This window comes from Coregonus lavaretus (assembly GCF_964263955.1).
Source record: "Coregonus lavaretus genome assembly, chromosome: 17".
Classification (NCBI taxonomy): domain Eukaryota; kingdom Metazoa; phylum Chordata; class Actinopteri; order Salmoniformes; family Salmonidae; genus Coregonus; species Coregonus lavaretus.
The window spans coordinates 33282833-33299728 of record NC_140004.1 but is presented as its reverse complement, the minus strand read 5'-3'; the positions used below and the strand labels follow the sequence as shown (position 1 = coordinate 33299728).

The following is a 16896-nucleotide window of genomic DNA, read 5'->3' as shown; positions in this document are numbered from 1 at the left end:
TGAGCGAGCTAAAACTGGAGGGGATATGGTTCAGCAGTCTCTTTCTTCGGCTCGGCTTGGGAGAGGACAGGGAACCAGAACAGGTGATGGGCTCTCATTTCTCTTAGTCAAGAGTTACCTCAGAGCTCATGGGAAAGTTATGTTTCTGCATCCCAAATGGCACCCTATTCCTTATGTAATGCACTCCGGTCAATAGTGCACTACATAGGGAATAGGGTGCAATTTGGGACGTAGCTGTGTCCCTTTGTCAAATCTTACTAGAAATCTCTCTCCACCGCCTTAGTTATACCCAGAATGACTTTTCTGTGAATGTTTAGTTTAACAGAGAGAAATACTACTATTTTCAGGGAGATTTATTCGGGCTGGTGCTCCTCTATAACTCTTGTGGACAAGAGAAAATATTACCTGGAACTGAAAACAGCTCTCTGGGAAGTCCTGATGTTTTTCCAGCCCTAGATTGTAACTTTTCCTCTCTAAATCACACTCTGACCAGACATCAGCACACACACAGTCTGTGTGAAACCAGTGTTTGTCCATCTATGCTATTAGTGTATGGATGAAGAGGAGGGCTGATCTCAGGCAAATGTCCTATCCTAAAATCTATTTAAAGACGTGATGTCAATTTACAGATAACATTTCTATTACAGATTACACTTTGTGTACAGTTTGTTTTCTTTAAGCTATTAAAAATCCTAATGAACTTCTGCAGCATCCAGTTGTAGAAGATGTACACGTTTGATTTATTATGATACAATTCAGAAGTTAAGAAACAGTTTTCATTCAAACTTAAAAAAGAACATATAAAAGGTATACTAATTTATCAAACTAAACAGAAAAGTTAAAAAGGCCAAATTAAATACATTTTCATTTTGGTCAAAATTGTCATTTTCAGAATATAATTAAATTATATTTACAATAAATGAGGATAGTTAATGATAATGACTTAGTTATGACTTTCATTATTACCTACCCTCAAAACATTCCATAAAATCTATAATCTATAGTTAGACATTTTTGTAGTGTTAGATTATCAGTAATATAGCACTAAAAGGGAAACATTGAGATTTCAGTCTGACTAAATAATCTCAGCATTTAACATTCTAAAGGAATCACTATGAAATGGATGTAGTTCCACTGAGCAAGGTCATATTCTACCCTCCTACGGTGAGTGCATCTCTATAGCATCAGCAAAAGTATTATCAATCTAATGTCCTCCATTCATACACTTGATCAATACAAGAACAAATAAATCAAGAAGTTGGGGTTGTTTAGAAATCATCTTAGGTTTTTAACTTGCTTGCTGTCGAGTTTATAGAGTTAAGTGAGCACAAGTTAGGATAATCTAAATAAGATGGCTGCTAGGACAGTATGCTAAGCACAGGAGGCTGGTGAGGGGAGGACGGCTCATAATAATGGCTGGAATGGAGTAAATGGAATGGTATCAAACACACGGAAACCATATTTGATACCATTCCATTCATTCTATTCTAGCCATTACTATGAGCCCATCCTCCCCAATTAAGGTGCCATCAGCGATGCTAAGATACACCTGCCGGGAACCCACTGAGCTGACTGAGGCAATCTGCACAACAACTGCAGGCATTGGAGACAACCAAGAGCACTTCTCAGCCTTACGCTTCACTTGAAGGCAATCAAATGTGCTTACATAGCCTACCTACACACATGTCAATCAATGCATGGCAAAATGAACAGCAGTCACAAAACAAACACTATGCATGGCACAGGTACATTTGACAAAATAACCATCTAAGCATTGACGCAACATGCAAGTAGAATGCATGCATAATTTGGGCCATTTGGTTTTGTAAAGCAAATAAATCTCTGTACAGGCAAAAGTAAATAGACTTAAGGTACACTAAGTAGTAGTTATAAATAGAGAGAGGAAATACCTTTTAGAGGATTAAGAGTCAGAGGATGTATTACAGAAAACATCCTAACTGTCATATTCCATCTTATCTTATTTCACTTTAGGACGGCATTTAAGATTTTGTTCTGTAATATGTCCCCAGCATCATTTACTGTAGCTGAGTTAGTAGAGTGTATAGAAGAGTACAGGGGAGATTGTAGAGACGCAGTAGTCAGAATGGGAGCCAGGAGGGCTGGTATGATGTTCAGCCGGCTGAAGGTTGAAGTGGTCCTCAGTCTGGAGGTGGACCCACCCTCCCAGGACCAGGTGATGCTGAGACAGAACCAGATGAAACCAGCCCCGGCCCCCTCAGAGCTCCAGTCCAGACAGCCTGGGATCTGCCAAATGTAAGAAAAGTTCAGTGAAAAAAAAAAAGCCCCCTAAACAGCAGGTAGTGAATATTTTGTACATTTTTGGGGATCTGCCAAACAAATGTCAGTTAGCTAGCTACTCTCACCTCTATGGCTCTAATCACCCACTATTGACTTCACCATCACACAACTACACCTCACATCACATCACTGTGCTCAACCACTATTTATTACCTGACTGTATCATCAATTGTGGTTATATCAAAGCTATTCGGTTATTTCAAAGCTTTTCCTGAGAAGACTCCAACTATCAAGTATTTCCTTACATGTATCTTTATTTTACACACCATATTCACACTTGACAGCAGTTATTCTCTCCAAAGACTAATGATTTGTAGGTCAAGAAAGCCCAGGTGCCCACTCTCTAAAGCGATCAGCATGTTGGCAGACTGGCACCAGGAAAACACCCAGGGTATTGGTCTTGCTCCTAGACAGTACCGTGGTGGAACAGGAGAAGCAGCATGGGGAGATAGACTTGGCACGGTCGTCTGTTAATTACTCATTTTGCAACCATTAACTGCTCAGCGTCTGTTTTCCTACACTGCCGTCTGGAGCAAATACACCAGCGGACCGTTCGTCAAACATTTCACCCCAAACTGTGAAATTCCACGGCAGGTCCACTGTGGCCTTCTGCTCTGCTACGGAACGAGGAACAGGAAGGAGAACGCAGCAGAGCAGCAGGATGACGCTATTGCAACACTGTCTGTCCAGGGGGCATAAAAGACTATGACTGAAACAGCACGCACGCATTCTCTTTGCTAAGAGTGGTTTATCCTTTCTTTGACCATGGCAACGGTCCAACGGACTCCCCTCTCAACAGCTACTTATAAAAGAGCAGTTTACATTCCTCACAAAGACATGTATATGTATAGAGGTGCCTGGCAGGAATTTCTAATGAAAATAATCATCTCTGTATGCACTTTGTTGCACCAGGACCAGGGCTGCACCAGCACCTGATGAACAAATAGGGTTATGTGGTCTTGTATGGCTCAGTTGGTAGAGTATGGCACTTGAAACGCCAGGATTGTGGGTTAAATTCCCGGGGCCACCCATACGTAAAATGTATGCACATATGACTAAGTCGCTTTGGATAAAAGCATCTGCTAAATGGCATATACTGTATGTTCTTCCGCCGATCCATAAAAAATGGTGGCTCTCTCTACAGGCAGAAAAGACTGGTGTTGAAAAACACCAAGATCAGATGTTGTCGTTAATAGTTAGTAAACAGTTTCACAGCGTGATGAAAATGGGTTGGGATCTTAATGGGAAAATTATGTTCTTTGTCATATTCAATAACTTACACAAGGCGGAAAGGTGTGCTTGAGTGAGGCAAATAGATTCAAGACATGACATGTAGTTCTCATGAAAATCTTAGGACAAAAACCCTGTGCTGTCAGAGTGGCTGTGATACGGTCATACGATTTCACCAATAGAAAACAGAGTAGATGGGAACTGCACAGCAGGAGAGTAAATACAAATTGCTCTGGAGCAATGACATGGTCTCAAAGATTATCTGGATTTAGTAACAGCATGGGGGTGAACCAGGAAGAATATAATGTTAGTCTTGGAAAGCAAGAGCATCCATATTTCAATTCAATAACATGCCACATATTTCTATCCATCATTAGATTACAGAAATTGGTCTTATGCGGTCTCATTTACTCACAGATACTTTTCACCCATTGAGCAGTTTGATGGTATTCCATTGCTACATAGTCATTTTGTAAGCAGTACAGAAAGACTACAAAGACAGGCATATGGGCAATTCCATGATACAAACCATACAACTATGCACAAGGACTACTTTGAACAATTTCCACATTTACTTGAAGAATAGTGCAGATGCAAAGTTTGGTAACAGAGTAAAGGCACAAACAGCACAAACTGTCATTCTGTTTCCAAAATGTTCATCTGTAATGTTCATCTGTACTGTTCTGTAATGTGTTTTTTATAAAATGTTCAGTGGTCATTGTTAAAAGCAGTCCTTGTGCATAGAGTTGTATGGTTTGTTAACTTTGCAATCATTGGTTTTTGTTTGACATACATTTTAAAGTGAAGAATCTGAGTCTCAGCATCACTCTGTTACCCGTAGAATTGCCCAAATGGAATCTGTTGTACACATCCTGTGTGGCATGACTGTGTCTTCAAACTTATGGAAGCCTATGAGTGACATAATTCAATGTTAAATTGTAATGGGTAAATGATAAATCAATATCATTTTTGCAATTCCTTTTCCTAAAATGGGTATGCATTTTCAAATTGAAATGAATGAATTGTGACAAAAAGAAAACGAATTCTCAACTGTAATTGACAATGATTTTTCATACTCTGTGTGGTTTAAGACTGTCAAAATTCAAATGATCAATCAAATTAGATAAATAAATCGCAATGCTTCATTTTGCCATTTAGTTTCCTCATTGATCCTCTGTGTTTTCGATGCATGTTAGACCTGTCAATCATACACAGTGGGCGGGGTTTTGGTAACGTGAGGCAGAAGAGGTTGCCTGGTCTTGCTAGCTATGCTCAGACAGAAATAAAATAAAATTGTATTTGTCAAACGCGCCGAAAACAAAACGGTGTAGACCTTACAGTGAAATGCTTAGTTACAAGCCCTTAACCAACAATGCAGTTAAGAAAAAGTGTTAAGTAAAAAATAGATAAGTAAAAATATATAAAATAATAATAATAATAATAACTAAAGAGCAGCAGTAAAATAACCGTAGCGAGGCTATATACAGGGGTTACCGGTACAGAGTCAATGTGCGGGGGCACAGGTTAGTCGAGGTAATTGAGGTAATATGTACATGTAGGTAGAGTTAAAGTGACTATGCATAGATAATAAACAGAGAGTAGCAGCAGTGTAAAAGAGCGGGTGGGGGGACAATGCAAATAGTTCGGGAAGCCATTTGATTAGCTGTTCAGGAGTCTTATGGCTTGGGGGTATAAGCTGTTAAGAAGCCTTTTGGACATAGACTTGGCGCACCTGAACCGCTTGCCATGCGGTAGCAGAGAGAACAGTCTATGACTAGGGTGGCTGGAGTCTTTGACAATTTTTAGGGCCTTCCTCTGACACCGCCTGATATAGAGGTCCTGGATGGCAGGAGGCATGGCCCCAAAGATGTACTGGGCCGTACACACTACCCTCTGTAGTGCCTTGCGGTCGGAGGCCGAGCAGTTGCCATACCAGGGAGTGTTGCAACCAGTCAGGATGCTCTCGATGGTGCAGCTGTAGAACTTTTTGAGGATCTGAGGACCCATGCCAAATCTTTTCAGTCTCCTGAGGGGGAATTTGCTTTGTCGTGCCCTCTTCATGACTGTCTTGGTGTGTTTGGACCACGATAGTTTGTTGGTGATGTGGACACCAAGGAACTTGAAGCTCTCAAGCTGCTCCACTACAACCCTGTCTTCATTTCTAAAGTATTTATGGATCAGTGACAGAGAGGCGAAGCTGTACTATATACTGAATAACTCACTATACACTGAGTGTACAAAACATATTTCCATGACATAGACCAACCAGGTGAATCATTGTGAAAGCTATGATCCCTTATTGATGTCACTTGTTAAATCCACTTCAATCAGTGTAGATGACAATTGAGACAGATTGTGCATGTGTGCCATTCAGAGGGTGAATGGGCAAGACAAAAGATTTAAATGCCTTTGAACAGGGTATGGTAGTAGGTGCCAGGTGCACCGGTTTGAGTGCTGGATTTTTCACGCTCAACTGTTAACCGTGTGTATCAAGAATGGTCAACCACCCAAAGGACATCCAGCCAACTTGATAGAACTGTGGGAAGCATTGGGGTCAACATGGGCAAGCATCCCTGTGGAATGCTTTCGACACCTTGTAGTCCATGCCCCAATGAATTGAGGCTGTTCTGAGGGCAAAAAGGGGTGCAGCTCAATATTAGGAGGGCGTAATTGCGTCTGTCAAACAGGTAAGCCTACCTCTTATTTCTTAGTGTCCCAACAAAGCCCTCGTTCGAACATTTGCCTATTCAACTTTCAGTACCGGCGCTGTCCATATTGATTTTAGAAATAGCGATCCACACATGATTAGTGGCTGCAAATCTCTTTTCAGATTTATCCAATTATATTCCATTCTCTTGTTTTTATCATGGATATATTCCCACTATTATTATAGTTATGCTTTCAATGTGTGTTTGACACTTTTTATCAAGCTGTTGGTGCTTGCTTCTATTTATGAATCATTCTTGTTTCCTACTGTTATTCCTTTACAATGTGTGGAACTCAAATGTGTGTTTGGGAAGGTGTGAAACGTATCAATGAGAGAATGAAGCCAAATCAATCTTGTAAGTTCTCTTCAGTATATGTGCTATCACTCCTCATGCCATGAAGGAGAACATAATACCAGCACTAAACTTTAATACAATTGAGTGAATGAAACTATATCAAAGCATTTGAATAATGACGGTCATATGGTTGAAAAGCGAAAACAATTGCGATTCAGATTCATGTTTGTCCTACAAGAGGAAATCTTAGCACTTCTCACAGATCACATAGGCCTAAACAAAACATATAGAAAACAAAAAATAGGAACAGTCAGAGAAATACCTTTACTACCCTCCCACCCCACCCCTGTCCATATGGGGAGTTGTTCATAATAGTGATAGCCCCTGGGATTAAACTCCCCTGATGGGAGATCAAAGCAGTGGTGAAGTCGATGGTCTGGGCTGGAGATCATGTGGCGGGCATTGCGCTGTAATCATCAGTTATCATATTAATAACTGCAAACATTTGTCTCCACCCTATGGCAAAATCTTTAGAATTGAAGGAAATTAGCTGTAAAAATGTTTCTCTCTGCCCCATGGTAAAATTAGTAGAATTGCATGAAATGTTTTGCTCGCAAGGGGGGTGGGGGTGGATGGATGTGGGTACACAGACCCACGAGCCACTGCGGCCCCTCAAGATGAGTTCCATTTTTTTGTGGCCCCAAACCCCCAATCAAGTTTGCCCATCCCTGATAATGTCTTTAAACTTCATTTTTATACAAACCTTCAGAACATACAGTGCAAAACTTGAAAGAACTTGGGGTTGTCACAGTCAAGCGAAATGATACAATGCATCACTTGTGCACCAGCATACTCTGAAGAGGAAACAATATGTAGCCTAACAACATAGCTCCCAAACGGCACAGATGTGAGATTTATTTTCGCTATAGAAGCACTGGTCCTCTTAAATTGTAATTCCAAATTGCACATCAAAATATTTAGGGTCATATGACGGTCTGCTCTGCCATTCCTCCCCTTCACACCAGGGCTGCCAAGAATATAGGGTTGCTCTAAGACGTAAATGGGAAAACAATGGACCCGTGAAAAAGCTAGAAAATTGCTCCCCACTACCATGAGATGTACATATTTAATGTATTAATTGAATGGTGACCACAGCCCTTCCGAAAAAATACATTTAAATCATGTTTTCATGCTATTCTTTCCACCCTGCTCCATGTTTTCTATGTATTTTATTTAAAACGTGGCTCCGTGTGGCTTTACTTCTGGGCTATTATGACGCATCTGGCAGTTCCTTCTCTGTATCAAATATTTTATATAACTAACCCAAGATAGACCAAAGCCTGTCGTTTCCAATGGGAACAAATGAGTCACTGTGGGCAGAACAAGCAAGGAGGGGGCAGAGCCAAGCACGAGCTAGCGAGATCCTATTGGCGCATTCTAGCATGTATTTGCATATTTCCATTAGGGAACGCCCACTCTGTGAAGTGCGCGTGTGCAATAACTCAATTCGCCCTTGCACTCCTTCTAAACAACGCAATCGTTTTTCACTTTAGCAAAGGGTAAAATCCACAAAACTTAGTCCACTCTGTTCGTAACATATTCTAGTTTTGGGAACAGAAAACTGTATTGAGAAAATGTTTCATTGATGTGAAAATTGGCAGAATGTTGGTCAAAATCCAGCTCGGCCATTTTCTCCCACTGCCGGCCACTGGGCTTCCTCTCATCACCATATTTGGTAGAGTGGAAATGACAACTGGATGCTTCACACTCATACATCTGGTGAAATATCTGGCTCATTGTTCTATCTGTGTCTGAATGTTCCTAGGCTACTAGCTAGCCATCTAACCTATCGGTAGCTAGCTACCTATAATAGCCAATTAGCCATATTAACTAGCTACTAGTATCTCCCCGTGTCCCTTCCACTGAGCTTTATAGTCCCCTCCCACGAACTCGTTGCACACACGGTCTGTTCTTCTTCTGTGGGGTTTCACACTGGCTGTTGTTGCCGGGACAGCCTAAAAACGCATCACATTGATACAGCTACGACCGAAAGTGACTGTTGCCAGCAACACAGGCAACCTCTTCCGACTAACGTTACCGAAACCCCACCCACAATGTTCGATTGACAATCAACACAGGTTGAAAACGAGGAAATTAGGAAACTAAATAGCAAAATGAAGCATTGCGATTGATTTATCGTATTTGACTGATCATTTGAATATTGACAGTCTTAAACCACACAGAGTAGGGAAAATCAATTATTTTTGTCACAATTCATGCTATCACAACAAGAAAATGAAAGGGCAAACATGATAAATTATTTGTAATTTAAGCATTTACATTCCATTTTTAAATGTGTCAGTGTTGTACTGGATAGTACCATGGAAATGAAATATCAAACACAATTAACAGACATTATGCATACTCAATCATGAAAATGATAACGCGATATCTTTTGCATTTCAATTAGAATTTTGTCACAAAAAATGCATACACATTTAGGAAAAGGAATTGCAATTGAGTTTGGGGAGCTAAATGCTTCCATAGAAACTCACCATAGTACTGTAGATTTTATCTGCCCAGGCTCCTGTCTTCAAAGATGGTTACTTCAACCTGGATCATGTTTAGTTAAAGTACAATGTTTGAAGGCAATGCAAAATTCCTCTAAAATGTTACATCTACAGACACATACTGCTATGAGTAAAGCACTTGGGCAGCAATAGTCAAGACATCAAATCAGACATTAGAAAATGCAGACATCTACTTTGTTTGGGTGCATTGAGAGGACATGGAGGGAAAACAGAGCAGGTGTGACATTCCTGTCCATCTCCACTCTGCTATCCCAGCCGCTCCCAGGCCAAAATCAGCAGCTCCGCAGTGCTGGAGAAATAATCCAGGAGGTCGCCATAAAGCCAAGGTCTGCTTCCTAAATGACACCCTATCCTATAGTTCACTACTTTCGACCAGAGTCTATGGAGCTCTGGTCAAAAGTAGTGCACTATATAGGGATTAAGCTTCCATTTGTTACGCATTCAATGAAATCATACAAGAGGAGGAGGTCCTCAGCTGCAAACAATTTCAGTCATATTTCACTGCCTGCCCCAGCCCTCAGTACAATTAATGTGGATGTTGAGTCAGTCACTCAGGCTGCACCCCACATACTTGGAGAACAGAAACTGTTTCTGCACCCTATGATTTAATGCAGATGAAATGGATTAAATATAACTTGTATCTGGTGTTATTACAGGGTACCACTAGGTTTCCTTTGAGCTGTCCAGACTCCTGGTTTCCATTTACAGGCAAGCAGGAAGGGGTTCTGGAGGGGAGCACACCACACAGTACTCTGGTATGTGTCCCAAATGGCACCCTATTCCCTATGGGGCTCTGGTCAAAAGCAGTGCACTGTATAGAGAATAGGGTGCTATTTGGGACGCATCCGTGGTAATACCACATAACCACTCGGTCACACATCGGCAGCAGGTCACTGTGAAACTTCATTGTTCTAGCTAGCACTGTACAGCACATCAATATTGAGCTAGCCCAACTCCGACTTTAATATCTAATATCAGGCTGCATCACGCAACTCATTGTGCTGTTATTGTAATACAAGCAGCTTGTATTTCTGTGTTTACATTTGTAGGGTAAGCAATTTCTGACAGACTTAATGAAGGCCTAAATAACACATTGAAGGTGTTTCCAAACGCCCTCAAATGGCCTAGTTTGTTGTGGGTACTGAAAAAAAGCAGAACACTAATTCTAAATAGAGGTTTTTCTAAGTGCTATTGGCTAAGAGTAACTGGTTTACCCCGTGTCCCCAGCACGTATTGAGACTGCGTCCCAAATGGCACTCCATTTCCTATATAGTGCACTACCTTACAAAGTAGTAGCCTTAATAGGGTGCCATTTGGGATGCAGCCTGAGTCTCCTTTCAAAAATAGACATGTTGCTTTAATGGCTATCAAACTGCTTGGTGTAGAAGGATACAACTCTGAGGCCTCTCTCAATAGGGTCGGTGAGGAGAAGACCTCGTGGGGCATAGATCTTATCATTCTGCTCCTGGATGAACTTGGCAATCTTCTTCAAAACCTGAAAAGAGAAAAAATATAACATTTTCAATTTTCCAACTCTCCTTGCCATACATTGTTTTAGTTGAATTATTCCATGTTGGAATATTGTCAACTTTACTTTCAAGCTGGAGAATTTCCTTTCACCAATAAAGGGATAGCCTACCAGTAGACTTGTGTCTCTCTCAACCTTGACCTCATCCCCTTATGTTCTAAGTGTGCTGGAAGGATGGTCATGGCTAGAAGGTATCAAGCTTTTGTCAGACTTGACGTTTTGTAGCAGGTTTAGGAGAACTTACGCAGCAGGTTAGGATAAATAACATTGCAGGTTAGGATAATTAGGTTAAGGTTAGGAAAAGGGTTAGGGTTAGCTAAATAAATAATAATAATCAACTTATGACGTAAATTTGATACCATCGAGCTTTTGTCAAATTTACTGTAGTTAATCTTTTGGGTGTGCTCAGTTGAGAAGTAATTTCAAATCATACATCTTGACTTCTATCTTTATGAGCCCTCATAAAATATAAAAATCAAGCCAATGGTTCAAATCATCCCATATCAAACCTGTCTGGTCGAATAGAAATCCAGATGAAATTGGAAGACCAATGACACACTTATTTCTGTACATAGCGTACTAGAACTTTTCTATGGTACCAGATTCATATAAATCATACAAAACTTTCTCAAATGTCGATTTACAGCCAAGCCACAGAGATGCTCACCATTAAGACTCCTTTTCCGTCTATGAAACCAGTGATTGACGATTTCACAAAGTCCCTCTCACTTTATTTTCATTAGGTCGCGATACAGTCTCTAATATCATGAGACTTATTGGGCCTTTTTGTGATGTAGACTGTAGTCTGTAGGCCTATGCAACCAGCTATCTGATAGGTCATTAAGGAGTCTTAATGGTGGGACATCCATAACAATATTTCACCTCTCTACAAGAACCCATGGGTTGCTTCCCAATAATCTCTCCTTTCTCCCAAAGTGTGCACTTGTTCACTTCATGGATTTGAAAGAAAATGACTGGCATATGGAAATAGCAGCAGCCCATGATTTGGTTGCACCCCAAAAAAAAAAAGTGTTGTCACACAATATAAATTTCAGTAGCTCAGTTGGTAGAGCACGATGCTTGCAACACCAGGATAGTGGGTTAGATTCCTGGGACCATCCATACATAAAATGTATGTACGCATGACTAAGTCGCTTTGGATAAAAGCGTCTGCTAAATGGCATATTATTATTATAGTCTTATAAAGTCATTCACTGTGTATTTTTTAAAAGTGTAATAGACTACCGAGATGGTATTGAAGAAATAAGGTATTGTTGTATTTTACTGTTAAAATAGGGCCCTAGAATTTTCAGATTTTGTAAAATATGTTTAATAGAGATGAATTTGCCTGCATCTTTATGTGCTCTAATATCATAGGCCAATTTATTTGGGGTTAATTCACCACCTGAGAAAGTGGAAACTCAAAACACATTAGCTAGATCACTAACTCTAAATATAATACCCACTTCTAGTAGCCATGTATTAAATGTAATGTTCCCAAAAAGACATTGCAGTTGTATCCTACCACCCAATGCAATGGACAATGCGCATTTCACGCGCTCTGTATCTCAAAGACATATCAAATATCTTCTTTATAAAATAGTTGCTACTGAGCTCAACATTGAGAGTTGAGAAATACAAAGCATACCTATAGAAAGCTGAGAACCTCCTCTCTCCAACTGGTGTTATACAATCAGAACACTTTGTTTTCTCCCGGAGCATTTTGTTCCCCCGGGAAAGGAGAGAGAGAGTGGCTCGCTCGACAGCAGCAGGCCCCATCAAAACAAGAGAAATAGCATTTATCCTCCTAGATTACAATTATCTATTTTCCCACTAGGCTTTCCTTTAGGCATATGACCAAGGCTCCACATTATTTCCAGGTAGGATGACCTTAACATGTAAGCCCCTTTATGACTCCCACGAGCAGTCTGAATCAATGGATCACCAGAATAAATCAAATCCTATATGGTTGTCTGTGCCAACCGGTAGAGCTGGATCTGAAAAAGGCTTTTGTTTAGTAATAGTACAGTGGGGAAAAAAAGTATTTAGTCAGCCACCAATTGTGCAAGTTCTCCCACTTAAAAAGATGAGAGAGGCCTGTAATTTTCATCATAGGTAAACGTCAACTATAACAGACAAAATGAGAAAAAAAAAAAAAAAAATCACGTTGTAGGATTTTTTATGAATTTATTTGCAAATTATGGTGGAAAATAAGTATTTGGTCAATAACAAAAGTTTATCAATACTTTGTTATATACCCTTTGTTGGCAATGACACAGGTCAAACGTTTTCTGTAAGTCTTCACAAGGTTTTCACACACTGTTGCTGGTATTTTGGCCCATTCCTCCATGCAGATCTCCTCTAGAGCAGTGATGTTTTGGGGCTGTCGCTGGGCAACACAGACTTTCAACTCCCTCCAAAGTTTTTCTATGGGGTTGAGATCTGGAGACTGGCTAGGCCACTCCAGGACCTTGAAATGCTTCTTACGAAGCCACTCCTTCGTTGCCCGGGCGGTGTGTTTGGGATCATTGTCATGCTGAAAGACCCAGCCACGTTTCATCTTCAATGCCCTTGCTGATGGAAGGAGGTTTTCACTCAAAATCTCACGATACATGGCCCCATTCATTCTGATTTCTTCAAACCAAGCTGCTTACCTATTGCAGATTCAGTCTTCCCAGCCTGGTGCAGGTCTACAATTTTGTTTCTAGTGTCCTTTGACAGCTCTTTGGTCTTGGCCATAGTGGAGTTTGGAGTGTGACTGTTTGAGGTTGTGGACAGGTGTCTTTTATACTGATAACAAGTTCAAACAGGTGCCATTAATACAGGTAACGAGTGGAGGACAGAGGAGCCTCTTAAAGAAGAAGTTACAGGTCTGTGAGAGCCAGAAATCTTGCTTGTTTGTAGGTGACCAAATACTTATTTTCCACCATAATTTGCAAATAAATTCATTAAAAATCCTACAATGTGATTTTCTGGATTGTTTTTCCTCAATTTGTCTGTCATAGTTGACATGTACCTGTGATGAAAATTACAGGCCTCTCTCATCTTTTTAAGTGGGAGAACTTGCACAATTGGTGGCTGACTGAATCGTACTACACTGGCTCTGACGCTCGTCGGATGTGGCAGGGCTTGAAAACTATTACAGACTACAAAGGGAAGCACAGCCGCGAGCTGCCCAGTGACACAAGCCTACCAGACGAGCTAAACCACTTCTATGCTCGCTTCGAGGCAAGCAACACTGAAGCATGCATGAGAGCACCAGCTGTTCCGGATGACTATGTGATCACGCTCTCCGTAGCCGATGTGAGTAAGACTTTTAAGCAGGTCAACATTCACAAGGCCGCAGGGCCAGACGGATTACCAGGACGTGTACTCCGAGCATGTGCTGACCAACTGGCAAGTGTCTTCACTGACATTTTCAACATGTCCCTGACTGAGTCTGTAATACCAACATGTTTCAAGCAGACCACCATAGTCCCCGTGCCCAAGGACTCTAAGATAACCTGCCTAAATGACTACCGACCCGTAGCACTGACGTCTGTAGCCATGAAGTGCTTTGAAAGGCTGGTCATGGCTCACATCAACAGCATTATCCCAGAAACCCTAGACCCACTCCAATTTGCATACCGCCCCAACAGATCCACAGATGATGCAATCTCTATTGCACTCCACACTGCCCTTTCCCACCTGGACAAGAGGAACACCTACGTGAGAATGCTATTCATTGACTACAGCTCAGCATTCAACACCATAGTGCCCTCTAAGCTCATCACTAAGCTAAGGATCCTGGGACTAAACACCTCCCTCTGCAACTGGATCCTGGACTTCCTGACGGGCCGCCCCCAGGTGGTAAGGGTAGGTAACAACACATCTGCCACACTGATCCTCAACACGGGGGCCCCTAAGGGGTGCGTGCTCAGTCCCCTCCTGTACTCTCTGTTCACCCATGACTGCATGGCCAGGCACGACTCCAACACCATCATTAAGTTTGCCGACGACACAACAGTGGTAGGCCTGATCACCGACAACGATGAGACGGCCTATAGGGAGGAGGTCAGAGATCTGGCCGTGTGGTGCCAGGACAACAACCTCTCCCTCAACATGATCAAGACAAAGGAGATGATTGTGGACTACAGGAAAAAAAAGAGGACTGAGCACGCCCCCATTCTCATCGACGGGGCTGTAGTGGAACAGGTTGAGAGCTTCAAGTTCCTTGGTGTCCACATCACCAACGAACTATCATGGTCCAAACACACCAAGACAGTCGTGAAGAGGGCACGACAAAGCCTATTCCCCCTCAGGAGACTAAAAAGATTTGGCATGGGTCCTCAGATCCTCAAAAAATTCTACAGCTGCACCATCGAGAGCATCCTGACTGGTTGCATCACCGCCTGGTATGGCAACTGCTTGGCCTCCGACCGCAAGGCACTACAGAGGGTAGTGCGTACGGCCCAGTACATCACTGGGGCAAAGCTTCCTGCCATCCAGGACCTCTATACCAGGCGGTGTCAGAGGAAGGCCCTCAAAATTGTCAAAGACTCCAGCCACCCTAGTCATAGACTGTTCTCTCTGCTACCGCACGGCAAGCGGTACCGGGGTGCCAAGTCTAGGTCCAAAAGACTTCTCAACAGCTTCTACCCCCAAGCCATAAGACTCCTGAACAGCTAATCATGGCTACCCGGACTATTTGCACTGCCCCCCCACCCCATCCTTTTTACGCTGCTGCTACTCTGTTAAGTATTTATGCATAGTCACTTTAACTCTACCCACATGTACATATTACCTCAACTAGCCGGTGCCCCCGCACATTGACTCTGCAACGGTACCCCCCTGTATATATAGCCTCCCTACTGTCACTTTATTTTACTTCTGCTCTTTTTTTTCTCAACACTTTTTTTTGTTGTTGTTGTTTTATTTTAACTTTTTTTGTTTAAAATAAATGCATTGTTGGTTAAGGGCTGTAAGTAAGCATTTCACTGTAATGTCTGCACCTGTTGTATTCGGCGCATGTGACCAATACAATTTTATTTTATTTTATTTGACTAAATACTTTTTTTCCCCACTGTATACTGTAAGCCGCTCTGGAAATGACTAAAGAGGTACATTTTAAATCAGATTGTCTACATCAGCTTGTATGGGCGTTACTGTTAGAGCTGTCCTGTTCTCTGCCATATTAACTGACTATACATCATAAAAGGTGATTGATTATATTAATATAAATAAATATCTCACATCTCATTTTACCTTCACTGTACTGGTTTGGGTTCCTCCCTACTAATTCAGAATTGCAACATGAAAGATAAAACCATTGACCAAATATCTTGATGGATTACATGACAGTAATAAAGACCAGCGTGGGAACAAAATACCATTTAATTTCAAGCAATTTCTATGAGGGGGCATTTCTTTCTGACTCCAAAATAGGGCTGCTGATTAGGGTAAAATCTATTAAATCTGTTTGTCCTCAAGCTCTCAAGTTTGAGAACTTCAAAGCATTTTTTACAGTACATTGGCTTTACTTGGCATAGCTTTGTAGTCAGCATACATTAAGTTGTATGTAGGGTTGCAGAATTCTGGTATGTTTCTCAAAATTCCCAGGTTTTCCAGAAATCCTTGAAAGATTCCACATTTCCTGCTTATTCTGGGAATATTTGTTTATTTTGTCATTTGGCAGACACTCTTATCCAGAGCGACTTACAGTAGTCAGTGCATACATTCATACTTTTTTTTTGTACTTCCAAACATGATATCTGGAAACCTGGGAATCTGGGGAAAGTTACCATATTTTACAACCCAAATTGTGTGGATGGGTGAGGGTCTCCCACCTTCTCATAGTGTGTCTCCATACAGAGGAAGATGGTGTAAGCTGTGAGGCAGGCCAGACAGCCCTCTAGATACGACGAGCCTCCCAGCTTCTCTGCCTCAGCATACAGGTTGTTCAACGTCCTCACAGTCTCCTCAAACTGCTGCTTATCAATCTGAAACACAAACCACAATGAAAAATAATAATAATTCTAGTTGTGTCTCAAATAGTGTACTACTTTTGACCAGCTAGGGCCCATATGGCTCTGGTCAAAAGTAGTGCACTGTACTGTATGTACAGTAAAGGGAGCCATTTGGGAAGCAACCCAAGTCAAATAAAAAAATGTACCTTTGAGATGATACATAAGGTGATATCTAAGGGAAGGCAATCAAGATATTAACTAAGTGATGTATTTTTCTATTT

At 41.4% G+C, this 16896-nt stretch overlaps 1 protein-coding gene across 3 annotated transcripts in view; it reads right to left on the bottom strand.

The window, feature by feature from the left end:
• Window positions 1-718: 718 nt before the first annotated feature.
• Window positions 719-16896, bottom strand: part of LOC311144904 (golgin subfamily A member 7-like) — a 34136-nt gene continuing 17958 nt past the window's right edge. The window contains exons 3-7 of one of the 3 annotated variants that reach the window (XR_014614541.1): window positions 16496-16648; window positions 10536-10637; window positions 9107-9164; window positions 1996-2265; window positions 722-1403 (exon numbers count right to left, since the gene is read on the bottom strand). Coding sequence is in view for 2 of the 3 variants with exons in the window: in XM_084181079.1 (XP_084037205.1) it covers window positions 9123-9164; window positions 10536-10637; window positions 16496-16648 (297 nt within the window). In the remaining variant the exon portion in view is untranslated. Of the gene's footprint in view, window positions 2266-4386; window positions 4459-9106; window positions 9165-10535; window positions 10638-16495; window positions 16649-16896 lie in introns of those variants that run through there. The other 2 variants (XM_084181079.1, XM_084181080.1) reach the window with 2 other exon arrangements.